This window comes from Anolis carolinensis, chromosome 5 (genome assembly GCF_035594765.1).
Source record: "Anolis carolinensis isolate JA03-04 chromosome 5, rAnoCar3.1.pri, whole genome shotgun sequence".
Taxonomy (NCBI): Eukaryota; Metazoa; Chordata; class Lepidosauria; order Squamata; family Dactyloidae; genus Anolis; species Anolis carolinensis.
In genome coordinates, this window is record NC_085845.1 from 13,364,362 (window position 1) to 13,387,680 (window position 23,319).

At 39.8% G+C, this 23,319-nt stretch overlaps 1 protein-coding gene and 1 long non-coding RNA gene across 4 annotated transcripts in view; one reads left to right on the forward strand and one right to left on the reverse strand.

Annotated features, from left to right (window-relative positions):
• The window catches only part of ccni (cyclin I), a 59,939-nt gene that overhangs the window by 18,078 nt on the left and 18,542 nt on the right, over positions 1-23,319 (reverse strand). Inside the window, exons 2-3 of one of the 3 annotated variants that reach the window (XM_062981336.1) lie at positions 21,764-21,970; positions 4,561-4,717 (exon numbers count right to left, since the gene is read on the reverse strand). In XM_062981336.1, the coding sequence (XP_062837406.1) occupies positions 4,561-4,674 (114 nt within the window). In that variant the 5' untranslated portion in view covers positions 4,675-4,717; positions 21,764-21,970. Of the gene's footprint in view, positions 1-4,560; positions 4,718-17,593; positions 17,731-21,763; positions 21,971-23,319 lie in introns of those variants that run through there. The other 2 variants (XM_008112144.3, XM_062981334.1) reach the window with 2 other exon arrangements.
• LOC134299204 (uncharacterized) lies at positions 8,205-18,414 on the forward strand. Its single transcript, XR_010006371.1, has 2 exons — positions 8,205-15,901; positions 16,573-18,414. It is a non-coding gene; the product is annotated as an uncharacterized LOC134299204 (long non-coding RNA).

The window sequence follows — 23,319 nt, forward strand, 5'->3', positions numbered from 1 at the left end:
CTTAGGCCTCCCATATGTCTTACATGTTAATGGTGTTCAGGAATGTTACCCCGGGGGGGGGAGGGGGATAGATAGTAAGGGAATGCTAATTAAAGACATATCTAAACAGTTGTGCAAATCCATGCAATGAAATTTTATTTTGAAAACTTTGAAATTTACCATACCATCTCAGTTTATTCTCAACTACCACCATTCTGGCAGCAGAATGACTATGTTTCTTATTCTGTAATTTCATTCAGTTTTTATTTATTCTCACTTGTGACTCCGCGGAGCACAGGTTGGGAACCACTACTGTTTAGAATTATGGGGGCTGAAGTCTAAAACATCTTGAGGAACATAGTTTGAGGAATTCTGCCATATGCAATTCATAGTGTTGCCATGTGCCAATAAGCCATTTGTAGGTATGCACATAGAAGTACATCTGAAACAGATGGGGAAGCCCAGTTGGAGTACACTGGTGAAACATTATGTTCTACCAATGCAATATAGAACCACAGGTATGCCATTTTTATTAATGTACATGTCAAAATATCCTAAAGGAACCAGATCTCATCTCATCTTGGAACTAAGCAGGGTCAGCCCTGTTTAGTACTTAGCTGGAAGACCACCACCACCACCACCACCAAACAAACATATAGGCTACATTTCAGAGTAAGGGCGTGAGAAACTCTATCCATGTATTCCTTGCCTAATAAAATCCTATGAAACTCGTGGGTTGCCATAAGTCAATAGGTGACTTAAAGAGACACATATTGACTAGAACCAAGTGTCTTCACAGCTTCAAACAAGGACTCATAATTGGCAAGATTGCTTGCTTAGAACTAAAGTGGCTGTCTGTCTTGCAAATTTCATTGATTCCAAACATTCTGGAAACAATTGTGAAAGTGGAAAGCCACATACACACACACTGTCTGGCAAGGGCACAAGCTCCAAGCAGTTTCATAATACAACTGAAAACAGCACACCCAGCTCCAAGAAAGGGTACGGTGGCTTTGACACTATGTATAGTGTCTTGCAGAAGTACCACTTGTCCTTATTGACATAACTCTTGTGCCACAACAAAAGTATGTATTACCTTCACAGTGTTGGGAATCTTATGTTTCTCCATCTCAGTTACAGTCAGCTCTCCACACCTAGGAACACGTTGAACTGAGGTATATCTGCAGTAGGGAACTGGCTGGTTTTTGGCTTGACAGGAGATCTCAGCCACTTAAAAACCCAGCCAACATTTCAGCAGAAACTCAGAATCCCCTGTAGTGTATTTCTATGTGCATCGGTACTAAAAGGAACTATTTATATCACAGTCACACATTCAGAATTGTCTCATACCCCAAAACTCATATTTTTCTTTGTAGACATGTATTTGGCATTTATATTCCCTTGGGCCCAATTGTCTGCATCCCACTCCTCACTCTGAGCCACAAGAAGCACTCAAGGCTTCCAACCAGCACTATTACACTCAGACAGACAGACAGCCCATATCGCTTATCAGGTCAAAGTAATTTACCAGAATTGCAGCTTCTAAAAGTCACGTCTGGATCAATACCAGCAATGCAATTTTAAAAATGGAAAGCTAATCCACTGAAAACAACATGTTAAAAATAAACACAAGTAGTTTCCCAGCACTGATGCTGCTCAAGCTGGTTAGAAGAGGCAAATCTGTATTTAAAATGGGGATTCTTTCTGATCCAGAATCAGAGCTCAAATCAAAAATCTCTGTACAAAGCTCCTGGGAGGAAAGAGGCTAGGATTTTCAACTGCCAAATACAAGATCCCAGTTACTGGGAGGACTAAAAAACACCTCTGACTAATATTGAGAGACAATTATGGGCAGTTCTATGCTGCCATTTAAGATAGTGTAGGGTTTGCATCAGCCTGCGTGCATCTACACAACGCACACAGGCTGATGCAAGCTAACCCAGAGTAAGATGCTTAATGCAGATGCACTTTGGGTTCAAGAAAAACAGCACGGCTAGGCTATGGAGCCATTTTATTAAAGCTTTGGATATTGTGTTTTATATGCCCAACCCCTTTTATCTCCAGTGGCTGATGTTGTATTATTAGTCATTTGTTCTGATTTGATGTGTTTTATTGTATTTTTAAAATGTTTAAATTGTTTATTTTATTTTATTTATATTATTACTGTTTTGTTTTGATATTCGTTGTAATTGCTTTATTCTGTTTTGTTTTGGGCATCGCCCCATGTTAGCCGCCCCGAGTCCCTTCAGGGAGATGGTGGCGGGATAGAAAAATAAAGTATTGTTGTTGTTGTTGTTGTTGTTGTTGTTGTTGTTGTCCCGCCACTGAGGGAGTTGACAGCACTTTGGCCATAATGTATCCCCAAACCAGTATGCCTAATAATGGTTCGAGGCTGCAATTTTTCCCAATACAGAACTACATTAGAAGTTAACCAAAGAGCTGTACAAGAGACCTAGAGATTTCTAGAAAGACCCTATTAATCCAATCCATGAACAATAACCTCTACAAACATTAAAGCCATAAATGTGGAAGGCTCACTGTATGCATTGAAATGCACATTATGGATGGGGCATTGCCTTCCCTTCTCTTTCAAGCAATAACCACATCCAGTGTACATGGCCACTAATCTTAATGCATTGCATTCAGAGCTTAAAGCCTGGTTTGATGTGACTTGTTTTCTGCTGTCCTGGAGACTAGGATGCGGAACAATGCTATCAAATTACAGGAAAGGGGATTCCACCTGAACATTAGGAAGAACTTCCTCACTGTGGGGAAAGGAAGGGGCCTGAGGCTGTTAGGAATTGTGGGAGTTGAAGTCCAAAACACCTGGAGGACCAAAGTTGGCCCATGCCTGGGCTTAGCAGTCCATTGAGCAGACTGTGGAAGAACCCTTTGTCTCCAGCTAAGTCTTTCTCTTGGATTAAATGAGTTGGTGAGCAAACAGGAAGAATTCTGTGCAACTCAAAAATCCTCCACTGGTGAAACTGGTCCATTGAAAAAGCAGCTGCTGGTCTTACAATGAAAGAAACCCCAACTAACCAAACCAAATTCCTCTGCCACAAAACGAATGCCTAATTGGATGACTCTTGAATGCAAACCCCAAGTATAGCGTTAAGCGGAAACACAAAGCCAAGTCTTGCACAACTCCTAGGGACGTGAGAGAGTCCTTTGCAAAGGCTGTTTCCATGGTTTTGAAGCAGGTTCTTTGTGGTGAACCCAGATATTCCCACCCACAATTGTATTTCTGTGTGCGCATTTGGCACTTAGCCAACAGCAAACCCAAACTGATCAGCTTACACAAATATGAAGCCATGAAGGACTCGACTCCTAACAAAAGGAAACAAGCAGAAGGCTACAACAGCCTGATCAAACAACGGCAAAGACAAAACGCAAACAAACACCAAACACACTAGAACGTAAACATGATGTCTACCATTTGAGGCTTTTTGAGCCACAAAAAACCCTGTTAAGGCCAAGGGGAGCTACACTAGATACCGCAGGGCTTTGGAGTACACACATTTTAAAATATTTGCAATTACAGTAGAGTCTCACTTATCCAAGACTCGCTTATCCAATGTTCTGGATTATCCAACGTATTTTTGTAGTCAATGTTTTCAATACATTGTGATACTTTGGTGCTAAATTCGTAAATACAGTAATTACTACATAACATTACTGCGTGTTGAACTACTTTTTCTGTCAAATTTGTTGTTAAACATGATGTTTTGGTGCTTAATTTGTAAAATCATAACCTAATTTGAAGTGAAATAGGCTTTTCCTTAATCCCTCCTTATTATCCAACATATTCGCTTATCCAACGTTCTGCCGGCCCGTTTATGTTGGATAAGTGAGACTCTACTGTACTACAAATGGCCCCAACTTCATATTTGTGGTAGCTGCACCATTTTAATCATAAGAGAAACCTAAAATGAATCTCATTTACTTCCTTGCATAGAATACCAGAACTCCCCATCAGAGAAGAGTGTGCAATGATATAACGGAGACTTAGCCTAAGTAGAAAGTAAATCCCAAAGTAGTTGCAGACCATCCAGGCATATATACTAGAATGATGGAGTAAATTTGCATGAAGGGCTGCACAGGGGCTCTTCCTAGCAGTTGTTTGACAGCCGTAGCAAGTACAGCACAGTATGTTCTTCAGATTTTGCACACAGACTCCTCAAAATAAACATTACTCATCCAGTCAGACCATAACCCTTCTCACAACATAAATTCTTGAACCTTGACTGAACATGTCCAGCTCTTTGTTGAGATGTGAGATGGAGATCCATTTCCCCGTTTCTTTCTAATACAGCAAGAGTATTTCATATTTCTTATATCAAAGGTTCATCTACATTGTAGAATTAACGCAGTTTGGCACCACTTTAATTGCAATGGCTCAATGCTATGGATTTCTGGAAGTTATCATTTGGTAAGGCACCAGTACTATTTTGACTGTGTAAAACTATAACTCAAATGATTGCATAGCACTGAGACATAGCAGTTAGAGTAGTATCAATCTGCATTAATTCTACAGTGTAGATGCACCCCAGAAAACAAATAAGCGTCACGAACAAGCTTTACCTGATTAGCCTGAATTTTGGGCACGTGAACTTTCCACATCTGAGCTTCTCTAGAGATTGCCATCTCCAGGAGGAGAGACAACTTCTGGCTCTCCAGGGGCCCCAAAATCTTCATGGTGCCCCTTGGGTCTGCCTGCCACCCAACTGAATACAGCTACCTGCAAAGAGAAAAAGAAAAGAAAAGAAAAGAAAAGAAAATCAGTTAGCGGTGCAGCAATGCAAGGCATATCTTTCAAAGCTGTACTTCTAATGCTACATGATGGAGTGAATCAGGGAGATTTTTTGCCCAATATGCCAGAATCTGACATATTTATATCCCTACAGGGAAATAGGGCAGGATACAAATAAGTTGTTGTTGTTGTTGTTGTTGTTGTTGTTGTTGTTAGAGTCTCACTTATCCAATGTTCTGGATTATCCAACACATATTTGTAGTCAATGTTTTCAATATATCGTGGTATTTTGGTGCTAAATTTGTAAATACAGTAATTACAACATAACATTACTGCGTATTGAACTACTTTTTCTGTCAAATTTGTTGTATAACATGATGTTTTGGTGCTTAATTTGTAAAATCATAACCTATTTTGATGTTTAATAGGCTTTTTCTTAATCTCTCATTATCCAACATATTTGCTTATCCAACGTTCTGCTGGCCCATTTATGTTGGATAAGTGAGACTCTACTGTATTATTATTATTATCCACTATCTATTACACATTTTTCTTTCAATTCTATGTATGATTTTATGATTTTATACAAAATGCTGAATCTTATCTCCAAAATACATTACTTCAAAGTACGGTGGAGTACCCTTCTCTGGAGGTTTTTAAACAGGGGCTGGATGGCCATCTGTCAGGAGTGTTTTTATGGTATATTTCTACATGTTAAAATGGAGTTTGGACCTGATGGCTTTTGGAGTCTCTTCCAACTCTATGAATATCCCAGGTGTCTGAGAAGTTCCTCTTTTGCACTACAATCCCTAGAATTCACTGGCCATGCTGGTTTGGGGGAGCAACTTAGAAAGCTTCCATAGATAAATCGAGCTTTTCCAAGACTCTGTTAATATTGGAAGGAATCTCCTTCAAAGGACAGCTTACCAAACTCTCCTTTGCAAAACAAGAACAAAGTTAGGTGTGTCCTAACTGGTATTTTCAGTTCATGCAGGGTCGTGGTGAGGCTCAACCAGCCCTGGCCAGTGCCCCTGAGTGAACTCTGTACGTGCTCTCTGGAATGTTTCCCAGAACCCTTTGCAGCACACTGGGAATCTATGACAGCCATCTCCTGGCAGGCAAGTCTGTGCAGAAAAAGTTTCCTGGGGGTAGTAGGTCTCCAAGCGCCTGCTCCACATTATGTGACCTCCAGCACACCCTCACCCAAGCCAGAGATGTATGGGGACAGGACAGTGCAGTTTTTAAATGGCTAAACACATTACAGAAGGGCATGTTAATGGCTGCCTGCAGCAAAATTTTAACTGAACTTGTATCCCCAGGTGAACCCTCAGAGTAGCATATACCAGTATATGGTTGACTCATTTATTAAAATTACTGGCTTGGGTACCCACGTTGCCTGGGTTATTTGAAAAAGTCAATGTTTTAATTGCACAAAAATGTATAAGGTTGTAGATTAACTAGAACTGACATCGTGCCAGGTTAACCCCAAGAAACTCCATTGGTACTTAAAGTTTGTTATGTTGGGCAAGTGTGCTCTGGATGCATCATCAGTGGGCTTCAGTGTGCTCCCTGGTTGTAGGGTGAACTATAATTCCCATCATGGTGAGTCAGTCTCCTCAAACCATCCAGTAGGTTGAGTTAGTCATGGGGGTTCTGTGTGCCAAGTTTGGTCCAGGCCCATCATCAGTGGAGGTCACAGTTTCCCTGGTTGTGGGTGAACTACAACTTCCAGAAAGCCCTCCAGTAATCAAATTTCAACATATCAACTATGTATGCCAAGTTTGGTCCAGATCCATCGGTGTTTGGTTTCACAGTGCTCTTGGATGTAGGTGAACTACAACTCCCCCAAAATCAAGGTGAATTTCCCCCAAAGACTTCCTGTATTTTTGATGGTCATGGGGGCTCTGTGTGGCAAGTTAGTTCCAGATCCATCATTGGTGAAGTTCAGAGTGCTCTTAGATTGCAGGTGAACTATACATGCCAGTACCTATGACTCCTATAAATCATGGTGAATTCTCCCCAAACCTCTCTAGTATGTTCATTTGCTGATCAATTCCTGTTTGCTGTGTGCATAGAAAATAATAGGAAAGGGTTATGGGAGAGGAAGTGGGCGGGGTCATGCAAATTCCACACCAATGGAGAGAAGCAAGGAACACTGGGATGCCTGTAGTGGATGGAGAACAGAAAATCTAGGAGGAAATTGTCCCCGTATGGTGGTGGGCTGTATTGTGTTTATGGAGGACATTGGCAGGGATTTTGGAAATGTTCACAGGGCTCGCTATAACCTACAATGTCATTGGAGAGAGGGCCACTGGTGTCTCCTGAGTAGCGGAAGCTAAAGCTGTTGGTGAAGGCAGGAGCTTGTCAGTGTAAGTGGACACCCCAGCCACACATACATACATACATACATACATACATACATACATACATTTTTTCACTTTTATTATATGTATAGCTTTGGAAATTGCTTTCCTGCTTCCCAAGATTCCGCAAAGCATTAATTTTTTAAATAACTTTTAAAGCAGAATGCTTTTCCATTGTTAAAAAATAAATAAAACAAAATTTTCAAACCAAGAGACCTACAGAAACTTGATCTTTTGTATCCCCCTTTCCTTTATTTATTTCCAACAACATTATTCGCAAGATTTTTTCAACCTTGTCTTGATTTCAATCTGGAATTTTTGAATGGTTCAAATTGTTTTCTCTGTTTGTCACCCTGAAACTACATGATAAAATGGCATAAAATAAATAATCTTTGGCTTTGCAACCAAAAAGATTGTGGATCCTTGACTTCACTCGTAAAACTCCACCTCCAGGCTAACTTCTGCAGCTGAACTTTTCCTAGATCACAAGTTATATTTGAAGATAGCTGAAAAGAAACAATTCGCTTGCCAAATTTCATACAGATTTCCAAGAATTGTGGTTACTGGTTTTTTGGAAAGTGCCCAGCATCTTTTGTTTTATCTCACAGAAGAACACTTTCTGAAAGTATAAAGGAGCCCAAGAATACTGACTGCCAAAATCTAGTTAAGCTTCAGCAGGAGCCAAGTTCTTCCAATGAACTCAAGGACCTTCCAACCCTGCAGGGCCAGCCTATTCATTTCAGTGATCTCTATTTAGCACTGGACAGAATGCTGCTAATTTGTCTGGACCCGTCTAGCACATTTTGAAAACAGAGATCATCAAATCCACCAGCCACCTGGAAAATTGTGGGTCACCATATTACGGTGCATAAATGTCACTGAATTATCTCATGATGGGTTTTGGTTCCATCCTTCTAATCCAGAGGTTCCCAAATTTTGGTCCTCTAGATGCTTTAGACTTCCAGCTCCCAGAATTCATGCCTGTTAGATCAGAGTTTCTTAAACTATGGGTTGCAATCCCATTTTGGGTATTTTAACTGAATGTAGGGTCATGAAAAATTGTGTAGCTTGCCACCTAGGGGCTGTTTTAGCTATTTACATGAATCGGGGGGGGGGGGGGAGATTGCATACCATGCTGTATGTCTTCCATTATCAAATATTCAGCCAAGATTTAATTCTTTATGTAAAAATCAATAAGAACCTCCATCTCATTAGTATGCAAAAACCCTTGCGGTGGCAACACTGTTGATAGACAGGTTGGCGGTTCGAATCTGGGGAGAGCAGGTGAGCTCCCTCTATCAGCTCCAGCTCCCCATGTGAGGACATGAAATAAGCCTCCCACAGGATGGTAAAGCATCAAACATCCAGGCGTCCCCCTGGACAATGTCCTTGCAGACGGCCAATTCTCACACCAGAAGTGACTTGCAGTTTCTCAAGTTGTTCTTGACATGAAAAAAGTATGTAAAATTGCTTTCATGTATATCATAAATTCTTTATAATTTATTATAAGTAAATGTTTGATTTGTATATCTATTTTATATGTTTATACGTTCAGGATTGTGTAAAAATTTCTTGTGTGTGGAAAAAAGCTTAAGAAACCCTGTGTTAGATAAGCTTAATGGGACTTAACAAAACACCTGAAGGATCAAAATTTGGAAACCAATCCAACCAGTGAGGTACCACAAAAGTTCCCCATAGAGAGATTTTCCCTTGTGAACCTCTATGCATCAACTGGGGACATCAAATGCCCCTCAAACTATGGACAAAATATGCTGATGATTCCACGTTTAGTCTCTATTCAAAGAGATAGTCGGGAAAATTAGTGTATTCTCCACAGCCTGAAGCAGCATCAACCACTAATTTAAGTGCCACTGTTTTTAAGGTTCTAATTGAAGCTTGGGTTTGTTTCTAATTGCACCATGCTAACTGTTTATTGCTAAGTGTGCTGTGTACCAGCTTAGGTCCTTAAAAAGGAGAAAAGTCATTTAAAATATGAGAACAAAAACATTTGTAAAATACAGTAGAGTCTCACTTATCCAACATAAATGGGCCGGCAGAACGTTGGATAAGTGAATATGTTGGATAATAAGGAGAGATTAAGAAAAAGCCTATTAAACATCAAAATAGGTTATGATTTTACAAATTAAGCACCAAAACATCATGTTATACAACAAATTTGACAAAAAAGTAGTTGAATACTCAGTAATGCTATGTAGTAATTACTGTATTTACAAATTTAGCACCAAAATATCACAATATATTGAAAACATTGACTACAAGAATGCGTTGGATAATCCAGAACGTTGGATAAGCGAGTGTTGTATAAGTGAGACTCTACTGTACATAAGCATTATTGTGTCTTCGTTGAAATGAATGAAGAAGCAATGTATACAAGAGCAATGTGCGGAGAGCTCAGTCAGTAAAAAAACAAAGTTAAGCATACGTAAAAAGTTTATCGTTGTCAATGCTGTTTATGGAAAATTGTGATAAATATAGCAAAATAAGGTAGAAGGAACAGCAACACAAAGTACAACATGTTTTGCCATATCTGGGTGATCACTTACAGCTGCGGGTCAGGCAACATACCTAAATTCTTCTGTTTTGCCATTGATATCTTGGTGTTCAGTTCAGACAGGCTATCTGAAAATCTCAATTTTATTCTGAAACTGCTAAAGGCAGCATTCTCAAAAGTAAGCGGGTGGAATATTTCATGAGGCAAGCACCGCTAGAGTCACAGATGACAATAAAATGAGCTTTAACTCCAGTGAAAAGCAGAATTCAACAGGATCAACAAAACAGTCTGGAGAATGTTTTTCCAACACTTGAGACAGTTCTTTTTATCCTCCTTATATGGAGGCCCAACCCCCATCTATACAGCCATATAAAATACAAATTATCTGCTTTGAACTGGATATGTGACTCATATAATCCTGCTCAAAGGAGATAAATAGTAATTCAAACTTCCAAACTTTTCTCAAGTTTTTTCTGCTTTCATCTTTAATAACAATTCTACTTTTTTTGTTCATGCCTGTCTTTATGGTTCTGGTACTTCTAGTGATAGAGCTATGGCAATAACTATGGCTGGCATACTGAAAGTGAGGAGTATCAACCTAAGTCCAATTTGCATTAAGTATTGTGTCAAAGTCTGCAGCCTTTCTTCCAAAGCTTGATCAGAGGCAACCCGAGATTCAAGCCATAGTCTGTCCAAGAAAAAGGGGCAAGCAAAGCAAATTCCAGTGTTGGTTCCAGAAGGTCAAATACACAGAGTCTCACCAAAAAGTTCAAGTCTGAAATCCAAAGAGCATAGTTCAAGGTTCAAGGCATGAGGTCACCAAAAATTACTGGCTGTAACACCAACACAACGATTGCTTCCATCAACGAGCTGTTACAAACACCAGCCCTTTATGCTGCTCCTGAAAAGTCCTTACAGCTGCGAGATTCTCTTTTGAGCCTTACAATTGGACCTTTGCAGCTGGATGGCATCAACCCTCCAGGCAGGGAGAGTTATCTCCTGCTCTTTCTCCTGAAGAGCCTCAGCCTGCCCAGGCTCAGGTGCTTCCATTCCTGGAGGGTCCTGCTCCTGCTCAGAAGTAGAAATCCCTACAATGTCAGGCTGCTCATCCACCTGGGGCTCAGATTCCTCTGCTGGGAGGAAACCCTCCTCCCCATCATCCTCTTCTTGCCCCGAGGTCCTGACATATTGTAACTCATGGTTTTGGTCATTGCACAGGTCAAAAATCTTGATGCATTGCACCATTAAACTCACCCCCATTCCACCTTTTAACCAACAAAGCCACTCTGAAATCAATGAAGAACAGAGTGATCAATGGATATTTTCCTACAGATGCAATAACATCTGCAGGATCTTCCTGCAGGGCACCCAGATACATGACAATAGATGGCTGTGTCTTTCTTGGCCCTCCATCGCTTAAAAATGGATAGGGGCTTGCCCTCAAGAGACATAGCTATGTGCTGGATATACGTCTCCCAATGCAGGATCTTAGCCTAAATTTCCCACTCAAATCCAACCTTACATCAAATAGCAAATCCAAACCATTGGATAGCATGGCCAAACCATGGTTTGAAAGAGTGTGAAAACTATTGTTTGAGCTAACCACGGTTTGAGCTAGCCACGGTTTTCACATACTTTTAAACCATGATTTCCAATACTTATTTGCTATCCAGTTTCAAATTCAACTTTGTCAACTTTGCCTGTCCTCCCACACCATAGCCAAGACTGATTTACAGTGTTCCCTCACTTATCGCTGGGGTTAGGTTCCAGGACCACCTGGAATAAGTGAAAATCCGCGAAGTAGGGACACTATATTTATTTTAATAGTTGTACATTATTTTAGTAGTTATACACTATTTTAAGTCTTTATCAACCAATCATGTGTTGATAAATCGCCTCCTTCTCCTCCCATTGCGGCTTGGGCTCCTTTTCTCTCCCTTCGGCTTCTCCTTCCTCCCTTCCTTAGGCTGTAAATTGTAATTTTTTATGATCTATAATAGTCTTTTAGAGTTTATTGAAAAACCGTGAAACAGCGAATCCACAAAAAGTGAACCACAAAGTAGTGAGGGAACACTGTACGAGGTTTTTGGCATGACACTGAAATTAAATCTCCACAAGAAAGCTGTAGTGTTGTGATACCACTGATCTCATCCATCTTTTGTAGAGACCGACTCATTTTACAGCTTACTTCTGCAAAATGCCCTCTTGCAATCTCAAAAATAAACAGGTAGCACATTTAAGGACACTAACCCTATGGGGGAAAAAAACAATTAACTCTTAATGGTTGCTCTCGAGCACTGGAACATTTTGTTTCCTTATATCTTCCAAAGGTTCAGCATAAACATCTATCAAAGCCAAAAGCAGCTTCAACTGTTGATGTTGGTGCTTCTAGTTTTCTGGCTTCACATTTATTTTACCAGGAACAGAACTTTTTATTTCACACTCAAGGACTCCATATACGCCAGCCAAGTGCGAAATACACAAATGTTGCTGACATCAAAAATAACGAAAACTGGACACAAGATTCCTTCTGGTTCTCCCATGTATTATCACAGAGGGTGAATCTACACTGTGGAATCAATGACACTACTTTAGCTGCCATGGCTCAATGCTATGGCATCGTGGGAACTGTAACATAGTGAGACACCAATAATATTTACAAAGATGGCTAAAGAGCTTGTGAAACCAGAACATTTATGATCCCACAGCAATGAGGCATGGCAGTTATAGCAGTGTCAAACTGCATTATTTCTACAGTGTAGGTGCACTCCAATATGCACATATTCTACTTTCATAATGACACAAGAATCAGAAGAGCATGGTTGTTGTTCTCCCACAAATCATCCCCACACCGAAAGCCATTCCAGTATTTTCCAAGAAGCAACTTTTCTCAGAGACATGACAATTACTGCAGAAGAATATTGTAGACTTTGAATGCAATTATTCAAAACAAAATAAACCGTGAGCTATTTGAGTCTAACTGAAAAGTTGTCTTTCCATCCAATGGCTCTCTGCCGCCTCTTCCTGTTTTTCTGATCAGATCTCCTGCCTGCCTGGCTTTCTCGCTCATTCGTCCCCCACAATTGGTTAAAATACAATCCACACCGTCGGCCAAATCCATGGGAAAGTAATTCAGCTGGGCAACTATGCCTGCCAGGTTGTGAAATCTGAAACATGACGCCATGGAGGCTGGCCAGCTCTTTGGTCAAGCTGTTGACAAAAGCCGGGAGGGTAAGCTTTATGAGTAGTCTGTGCACACCTGTGGGATTTACTCTGCAAACAGGGAGACATCTCCCCAACCTTGTCACCCTTCCCACCTTTTGTTTATGGGCAAACATAATGCTAGGAAAAAAAGACACTGGAAACCAATGCTAGCCAGACAATAAAAAGCAGAACCACCCAACCTTCTAACATTCACAAAGTCAACTGGTTCTATCTTTTAGAGACATTCATCTCTCCAGAGAATCAAGACAGTGACCTTTTAAAGAAAATCAAATAAGAGATGGCTTGTAGGCAAGTGAACCATGAACTAAAGTTCCTTGCTTGCATAATCTGAATTGAATACTTTCTACTGATCAGAGTCAACACCAAAAATACGAAATTTTTATCTCAAAGGAAGGGACTGGCAAAACCACCTCTGAGACTGGTGTCCCTTCTACACTGCCATATAACCCAGATTATCAAATCATATAGTCCACATTATCTGCTTTGAACTGGATTATGTGGGTCTACACTGCCATAAAATCCAGTTCAAAGCAGACAATCTGGATTTTCATACGGCAGTGTAGATCCAGTCTGAGTATTCCTTGTTTAAGCAAACTCTATAAAATTAATGGAAAATTCATGGAGTGACTGTGAGTCAAAGACCACTTGACATCACAGATGAATACATTTTTACAAGATTCAGGTATACTATCAATTTTAAGTAAACATGACCTTAAATACATAACAAAAGGACAACTTGTATCTGACCCCTAGCCTCTATATACAGAGAGAACATAATGTAACCTGGGCTACTTATATATTCAGACATTTCAAAATATATTTTTAATTATTTGCTTCTAATGATTGGGCGCGCTTAGCTAGCTGCTGAATATTCGTTTCTAAGCAGCTAACGCAATCCACTACATGTAGTAGGATTTACAGGGTTTAGCATTGGCCATGTTGGCTGGGGAAGATCCTGTTATCCCAAAAAAGTAACTTATCTAAACTTTGGGGGATATAGGCTGAAGTTGGTTAATGCAAACTTGTGACTGTCAGCGTAAACCGAAAACAAGAACCTTTGATTACTTGTTCCGTTTTTACAAAAAGGGGAAGGACTTATTGGCCCAAGTCCGATTCTGTTGGAAACTCATGGTGCTTTCCAACTCTTTTCTGTTTATTTCTCATCATAAAAAAATAAAATAAAATCTTGGCACAGCTTTGCTCTTGTTCAGCCAGAATTACCAGATTGATTCTTTTAGACTTTGACCAAGACTACAGGCTGTAAAAACCCAAATGACACTAGGTAAAAGTAAATGTAAAGTTTTTCCCCTTGACATTAAGTCTAGTCAAGTTCAACTCTTGGGGGTGGGGGGTGAACTGGTGTTGTCCATAGACACCTCCTAGGTCATGTGGCCGGTGTGAATGCATGGAGCACCGTTACCTTCCCACCAAAGCGGTACCTATTGATCTACTCACATTTGCTTGTTTTTGAACTGCTAGGTTGGCAGAAGCTGGAGCTAACAACAGAAGCTCACCCCCACTCTGCAGATTCGGACTACCAACCTTTTGGTCAGCAAGTTCTGCACCTCAATGGTTTAGCCCACTGAGCTACCGTGGCCCCAATGACACTAGGACAGGCACCCTACTGAAGCACAAACCAATGGCTTTAAACTGCAAGAAAAGAGATTCTGCTTAAACAATAAAAAGTACAGCACACTCATTTCATTTAAAGATCCCTGCACATTTAAATTAAAAAAGTATTTCCTTGATGGTGGAGCAAGATCACATACACACTCACATTTAAGTTATACTCCAATCAATTAATTAACCATGAAACAACTAGTCAACTGAAAGTTTTTCATTAAGATGACAGCCCTGTAATTTAAATGTTAATATTAAAGTCTAATGGAGCCATTTATTTTTTAATCTATGTAACAGTCATGAGGAAGGGGAATGCTGTATCTCACCCAGAAACAATTCATATCAATAAAACAGACAACCTTGGTTGGCTTCCTTGATCTCACACTTACCCAGCTTTCTTTATGCTGCAATGCTACACACACTTACGCAGGAGTAAGGTCCAATGAACTCATTAATGCTTACTTTACAGAAGATGTAGGCTGACCTATATACAAGGTGTTACCACTGGTATATCAGCAATTGCTTATCTCAGTGATTTTCCATTCCACTACCATATATACTAACTTAATTCTCCATGTCTCTCATGGTGCCATTACATACTGTTTTGTTTATAGGTTGCACATTATGTTTTATGTATTCTATTGCTGACCACCAACAAAAGAACACTGGTTATTGGTTGATTTAAAAGGTAAAATAAATAAAGTGGCCTTTATCAACGTACACAAATTTTGTTTTATGCACAAATTAATTAAAACTAATATAAAGTATTGTATGAAATTACTTACAGGCCATGGGTTTAAGAGGTATACGGAAAATAACAAACTTCAGGTCTAGACTAGCTAGGATCCCATTTCTCATTATGTATATGCATGCATGTTTGTTTGTGTGTCTTTATGTATATATGTAATATATCTGTATACAAATACAGGTATTCCAAGATCTGAAAAATATCCAAAACCCGAAACACTTCTGATTCCAAACATTTCAGAGAAAGAATATTTTACCTGTAATGCTAGTCAAAACACTTTAAAACCTGAAGATCAACCAGGTCTATTTAATGACTTACCTTTTTGGCTAGTTATAAGAAGTTTGTATTGATGTGTTTGTTTACTGTTTTGGTTTGGTTTGATTCTATTGTTTATTATGGTACTGAATGTTTGCCATCTTTTATTGGAAACCGCTCTGAGCCTTCCCAGGTTATAAAGTTATATTGTTGTTATTATTAAAACCCTAAAAAAAAAAATCAGTGCCACAATCAGTTTATCAGGGCATACTGAAATGTTTTTATTTTCCCAGAATTAACTAACAATAAAACTACTGTATAATATTTACAGTTTCCTGCTCTAGACATATAATCAAGAAGGCACAACTCTTAACGTACTCTGAATCAAGTCTTGCCAAAGCATTACCATTGAGATATATTGAATTACAACTTCCATCATCCACAGCCAGGTAGGTAACTGAGCCTGTTCAGACTTTTCAACTTACATCCTGCTCTTTTAGGGATTGCACACTATGCAAGGTGACCAAAGCCGTTAAAGCCAACCATAATAGGCAATAAAATTTGAAAAAAATCAACCACACTATAATTAAAACAAATAATACAAATGAAACGTTAGATAGAACTCACAATGTGAACACCTGCCTAAATCAGACTTTTGTTATGTTGGGAAGAGGAAACAAAAATCCCCGTTTGAAGCAAATAATTCCCTCTATTTACAGTTTATCACCTTGAAACACTGAATTATTAAAATATTTTAATTGTTGTGTGCCTTCAAGTCATTTCTGACCTACAGTGACCCTAAGGCAAACCTATGACAGGGTTTTCTTGGAAATCTGTCCAGAAAAGGCTTGCCACTGCCTTCCTCTGAGTCTGAGATACTCGGTTTCATGGCTGAGCAGTGCTTTACCTTGAACTTTGTAAATAAACTCTCGGTCACTAACAAAACATGGACTTCCAGGTTCATGGATGAACTTGTGTTTTCAGTGAGAATATAACCTCATTTTACACAGTGAATTCTTGTTCCTAGACTTGGCTTATTTGTGTATAACTTCAATTTATTTATATTTCAATTTGTTTATATTTCTCCTACTTTTACTAATCACAACGTCTTTCATCACAGGAACCCCTTTTTTGTGGAACCTGGTTTAGTAGCACCATTTGCAGTTTGGCACCATATAGTCCATGGTAAATCCAAGAATGGAAAATTTCTGTGATTGACTCCCTTCCCATTTTGACGCTTAACGGTTAATCCAGTCCTATGGGGTTGATGGTATCGAAAGCCCTGAGAGGTCCAGCAGAACCAATAGAGATACCAGTCCCCTGCCCAGTTCCCAATGTAAGTCATTCACCAAAGGTGACTGAAGTGGTCTCCATCACATAAAACAGCAGTCAAATTGAAACAAATTACATAACTGAAGACTTGGATGTTTCGGCAGGCCTTCGGAAATACAGTCAATTAATCAGCCCCAGAGGGTTTTTAATAATCTATCCTGTTTTTATTACGGTCTTACCATTTATGTATTTTAAATGTATTTTTTTTATCCTGTATTGTTGTTTACATTGATATACTGTATTACTGTTTTATCTTTTTATATTGTGATTGTGTTGTGTTGCTTATATTTTGTTCTTATGTTGTTTTGGGCCGCTACCCCATGTAAGCCACCCCGAGTCCCCGCAGGGAGATGGTGGCAGGGTATAAATAAATAATAATAATAATAATTATTATTATTATTATTATTATTATTATTATATACAAACCAACCTCACATATAAGTCAAATGAAGGTTCTGGGTCCAAAATTATGGATTTCAGTATAACCTGTGAATAGCTTGAGGGTCATTCCATGAAGGGCAACAGCCAACCCACCTGCTATTTATCATTATTGTTACATGAGGCATTCAAAACAGCTAGAGGTGGTACAGTACTATTATGTTTTCCCAGGAAAGGACACTCTATTAAAGAAGATATAGCATTTAAACTGACCCAACATTTTGGGTCAGTTTTTGGCTAAAATTTCTAAACGTATGCACAAGTATATACAAGAGATATCCATCTCACCCAAGAAAGAACTCCTGAAGTTGCGAAGTTGCGAAGTTTAAATTTTGTTGAAGGCATTTCTTAAAATGCATGTGGCCACTCACCTTTTTGTTTCTACTGAACTTCTGTCCCATACCTCCATTCTCTTTGCACTCTGCTATGCAGAGCTATTCGCCCTGGAGCCCATGATCCTTCTCTATTGACCCTGCTGTTCTGATGTATGTGTTCTCGCCATTTTTCAAGTCAAAAGTGATCTGGCAATTTTGCTTCCGTGTAGAAGGGGAGAGGAAGTGGCTTTCGATGACACAAGCACGGTCAAAAGCAAGAGACTACGTGACTCACAAGAAAAAATGTTATGTTCTCTGTGTCATATCACCATCCTCCAGCTGGATCATTTCCTCGGGTGATGCAAACAGGGTTGGTCTTACACCAGTCAGAAGCAAGTGAAGGCTGGTGTAATGAACAGAAATTTGAGGAAGCTTGTATTTTAAAATATAGATTGTAGAAGTGTGAACAGAGTAAATGTGTGCCAGTATACATTTCCACCGTATTGGGTGAATCAAAGAAACAGGACAGAGCTCTCCATCAAATAGGGTTGGTACCAAATCTGAGTGCCTTTGATGGTCTTTCAAAGTGGTAGCAGTGGTAAGGATTGGGAGGTAGGATTTTATTTAAATTCAATTCATTTTAATCTAGTTTTTTAAACTTAATCCACACTGTATTTTTAATTATTTTAATGACAAATTTTAAACTTCCATTCTATGTCTTACTGTTTTGTATGCATTTTAATATGTATTTTATGGAAATATGTTTTTATATGTGTATTCTACAGAGCATTTTTCAATGATTATGTGTTTTGATAATGTTGTGACCCACCTCGAGTTGTGAGGAGAGGCAGGAAAGAAATAAAATTATTATTATTGTGGTTGTTGTTTTTTTAATTTTTGTATAGCACCTTTTAAACTATGACCAAAGTGTGGGATTGTTAGCCACCTTGAGTGCCCACAGGGAGAACGGCAGGGTATAAATAAAGCAAATAATAATATAATTTCTTCATTATTTTTATTTTGCTTAATGGTTAATCCAGCCCTATGCGCATTTGATGATATCAAAAGCTCTGAGAGATCCAGCAGAAGCAATAGAGATACCTGTCCCGTGTCCCTTGTCCAGTTCCCAATGTAAATCATCCACCAAAGTGAACAAAGCTATCTCCATCCCACAAAGAGAACTTCTCGTGGAGTTTTTCTTGGCAAGATTTGTTCTCAGGGGGTTTGCCACTGTCCTCTTCCAAGCCTGAAAGTGAATCTGGAATGTCCAAGATCATTCAACACGTTTCCATAGTTGAGTGGAGATTCAGACCCCGGTTTCTCAGAATCCTAATCCAACACTCAAACTACCATAATATACTGGGGCAGATAGTAAAGATTTAATAAGGTGGTAGACACACAATGATGTTTCTAACAAAAGCTTCAGTTTGGAATACAAAGTTAAAAGCAGGATACACTAAACCTGTGGTTCTCAACCTGGGGTGCCCAGATGTTTTTGGCCTACAACTTCAATAAATCCTAGCCAGTTTACCAGCTGTTAGGATTTCTGGGAGTTGAAGGCCAAAACATCTGGGGACCCCATCTTAAGAATCACTGCACTAAGCCAATTTGTTCTATATAAGGATAAAACAAAACCAGGCTTGGAAGAGGTGTTATGGGGACTACAACTCACAGAAAGATTAGTGGCCATACTGGCTGGGCATTCTGGGAGAAGTGCTCCCCCCCCCCCAAAAAAAAACCTTCTAATTTCTATCAGAACTTGGCCATAGAATCGCACTAGAGGGCCTACAAATGCCTAAAGCTGTTCTCAGTAGGAATCTATAGTTCTTCCAGCATGAATCTCATTAGACCCATAGAGTCTCGCTGGAGGACTAAAGATTTCTAGAAATATATTAATCAAATCAGCAACTGTCAGGACCCAGGCTGCAGAGCACCAATAACCATACGCAGAGGCCAGAATCTATCTAATATCTTTATTAAGGAATTATATAAAGTCAATAAAAACAAGTGTAAAATATAGTCCAGAAGTAGACCCTTCAGGAAAGGTCAAATATAGTCCAGGAAAGCAATGTCCAATATATGATATTAAAGTCCAAAGTAATAATCCACTTCACCGAAACACACACTATTTGGCAAGCAATAGTGTGGGGAACTGTCCATAGTCTTTGAGGCTCAAGGTAAAATCCGAAGGAGGGAAAAACAAGGCTGGGATCCGAGAGGCAGGGTCCGTGGTTTAAAACGCAAGGCAAGGCAAGACTTGAGACTTGGCAAGGTCCAACTTGAAACAAGACAATCGTGGAACAAGAACTGAGTCCATAGAAATTCGTGGAACAAGGCAGGGCTGGAAACTTGGTTCAGGAGCTGGGAACTGGGGTACGAAGTCTACACACGATCTCACTCCACGAGCTGACGAACTGACTCCGCAAGGAATCCTTTGTGGCCAAACATCTATATAGGATCTTGTTTTCCCGCCAAAGCACACTTTCTCTGGGGAACAAGAACCGAAACCTATACTGTCCAGATGCAAGACTCCTTAAACTTTCCCAAGGGAAATAGACTTAATCATCTAATTGTCTGGCAGCTATCCGGGCGCTTCGGCGAGTCGCCTCCCGAGCGTGTCTATCTTAATTATAATAAAGGCGGCGAGAAAATGGGGGAGATTTCTCCTCAAGGCTTGTTTGGCTGACTTCTTGTGGACAAACATCCTGCAGCTGCAAGGGCTCCAAATCTGGCAGAAACGGTGGGAAACCCAAGTTTTCCTCTTCATCTGTCACAACAGTACTAGGAACGGGACTACATGGCCCATGAGTCATCACAGCAACCAACCAAGCCCACAATAGTTAAACCTACAAATGTGGAGAGCCAACTGTAAATAATATCACTTTTGATGGCCACAGAAACAGAATCCAAAATCCAGAGTTGGACAATAGCACACTTTGTTGTTGTATTATGCCTTTAAGTAGGCTAAGCCTTCTGAAAACCCTCTCTCAAGCTTTTCTCAACAAGCTTTATCCACACAACAGGTTTGCTGCTGCCTTCCCTTAAGGGTGAGAAAGTATGGCTTACTCAAAGTCACCCATTAAGTTCCCATGAGGGAGCAGAGATTCAAAACCAGATCTCCCAACTCATCATCCAAACCACAACACCACAGTGGCTCTCTAATACTTTCATTAGGATAAACCAAATTACCACAAATTGCAAGATTTTGAGTTCTCGCAGCTGCATTGCCCAATTTTGGATCCCCCCCCTTTCTCACGAACATCTTTTTTTTTGGGGGGGGGGAATTTCAGATAAATGGACCTGTCAACCTTTACTTACCTATGTCTAATATTTGGCATTACAAACCAGGAAAAACACAAATGTTCATCCCACAGGTTTATGCATATATGTGCCTTCAAGTCACCTACTGAGTTATGTCAATCTCGTGAGTTTCAAAAGTTTTTGTTAGGCATGGAATACTGAGAGGAGGTCTTGCCAGAAGACCACTAATGAATACCAGGTGCTGCAAGCTATATTTCAGAAGAAGGAACTGGCAAAATCACTTCTGCATATTCTTTGCCTATGAAACCCTTTGAAATCCATGGAGTCACCATAAATCATCAGATACTTTGGAGGCACGTAAGCATACTCACACACACCAAGTGTATATACAGCAAAATTCACTATGTTTCAGATCCTGGGCATAATTATTTCCACTGCTCAGAAGGTGACATCCCAAACTAGTACCAAACTACTCTTCCCGTCACTAAACCTGGATTAAAATCCCCATTCAGCTGTGCAACCATGGACATAAAAAGAACGTCTTGTTCATTTGTTCCATGCTACAAGCCAGATGGGAACCCATAAACACTACTGTGAACTCCCTGGAAGAAAAAGCTGGAAGAAACCATGCCACAATCCTTAGGAATAGACAAGACAGAGAAGGTGTGATGGGAAGACCAAGTTGCCATCTTTAGATGTTTGGATGGGTGAGGGAGCAGAAGAGATGACAGATAGAGTGGACTCATGTGATACGAATCACAAAGAAAGGCATGTTCCAGCTCCCATGTTCAACTATTTGGGGTTTTTTTTGTGGTGTAGGAAACCATACTTTTTCTTTCCATGTTACGGTTTTCCATATTCTGTTTGAGAAATAATGCCCTGAAACACATCTACTTAATTAACTAAGACACGGAGCCCCCGGTGGCGTAGTGAGTTAAAGCCTTGTGACTTAGGTTGGTTGCTGACCTGAAGGCTGCCAGGTTCAAATCCAACCCGGGGAAAGCGTGGATGAGCTCCCTCTATCAGCTCCAGCTCCATGCGCAGACATGAGAAGCCTCCCACAAAGATGGTAAAAACATCAAAACATCCGGGCATCCCCTGGGCAACGTCCTTGCAGATGGCCAATTCTCTCACTTCAGAAGTGACTTGCAGTTTCTCAAGTTGCACCAGACACTAAAAAAAAATTAACCGAGACAAACCTGTATTTGTTCAAGGGAGGTGGGAATAAAACATATCCAAAGTATTGAAGTATTATATACCATCAAATCCAAATCTTTATGTGGAAATTATTTTTAGTGAAATACAATAAACACTCAGTTAACCACATTTACGGGGATTGGTAGATGCCAGATAAATGTAGTTTCTGATTGCTTGAGAATTACTATTACAAACTAGCCTAACTAGTACTAGTACTAGTACAGTAGTCCAACACAACTACTAGTACAGTAATCCAATCACTTATCCAACACTCGCTTATCCAACATTCTGGATTATCCGACACATTTTTGTAGTCAATGTTTTCAATGCATTGTGATATTTTGGTGCTAAATTCCTAAATACAGTAATTACTACATAGCATTAATGTGTAATGAACTACTTTTTCTGTCAAATTTGTTGTATAACATGATGTTTTGGTGCTTAATTTGTAAAATAACCTATTTTGATGTTTAATAGGTCTTTTCTTAATCTCTCCATATTATCCAATATTCTGCCAGCCCGTTTATGTTGGATAAGTGAGACTCTACTGTATATTGGTGGTGGCTGTGCTGTCCAGGTGGTTGTCTGGAAAGAGACTTAAGACCTCAGCAGGTGTTCAGCAGGAACAGATGTGCCTCTGCAAGAACAAGGAGCCACAATTGCCAAGGGGAAGTGCTCTATGCATGCCTTTCAAAAACAATCCCAGGCTCCCAACAGAGAGAGAGAAGGAAAGAGGGGAGACAGAGAGAAGGAGAAAAATGTTATCACACCAACCCCTCTTTAAAAAGGTTAATCTTGGAGGCACCGCCAGCTTTTGAGTTGAACATCTGCCAAATGTGTGAGAGAAGGAAGGATTCAGCTCTGTATAAAAAGAAAGCAAAGCCTCAAGAAGGGGAATGAGGAGGGGGATATGTATGCATGCAAACCCTTAGAAGGGAAGACTTTCATGGCTTTGCCTCACCGAAAGTCATACTGGATCCTTGCCAAGGAGGCCAAAGAGTGGAACTAATTTCCATATATCGCCATATGCTATAAATATACACAAAGGACTGGGTCCAATTGTTAGTCCCAACTCGAGTTGACCCACTGAATCAATGGGAATTTGGTTAAGTCAACACTTGGGCAAGTTCCCATGGTTTAGTGGATCTGCTGTAATTTGAAGGACTAAGAGAATTTAGAAAGAGAGATCAGTATCCCTGCATACATATATGTGTATGTGTATCAGAGTTTCAAAGACCTAATTTATTGTACTACAAGCCCCAGAATCCTCCAAGCATTTCTTACAAGTCAACATATTTTTTCAAACTAAAAATCAAAGTAAAACT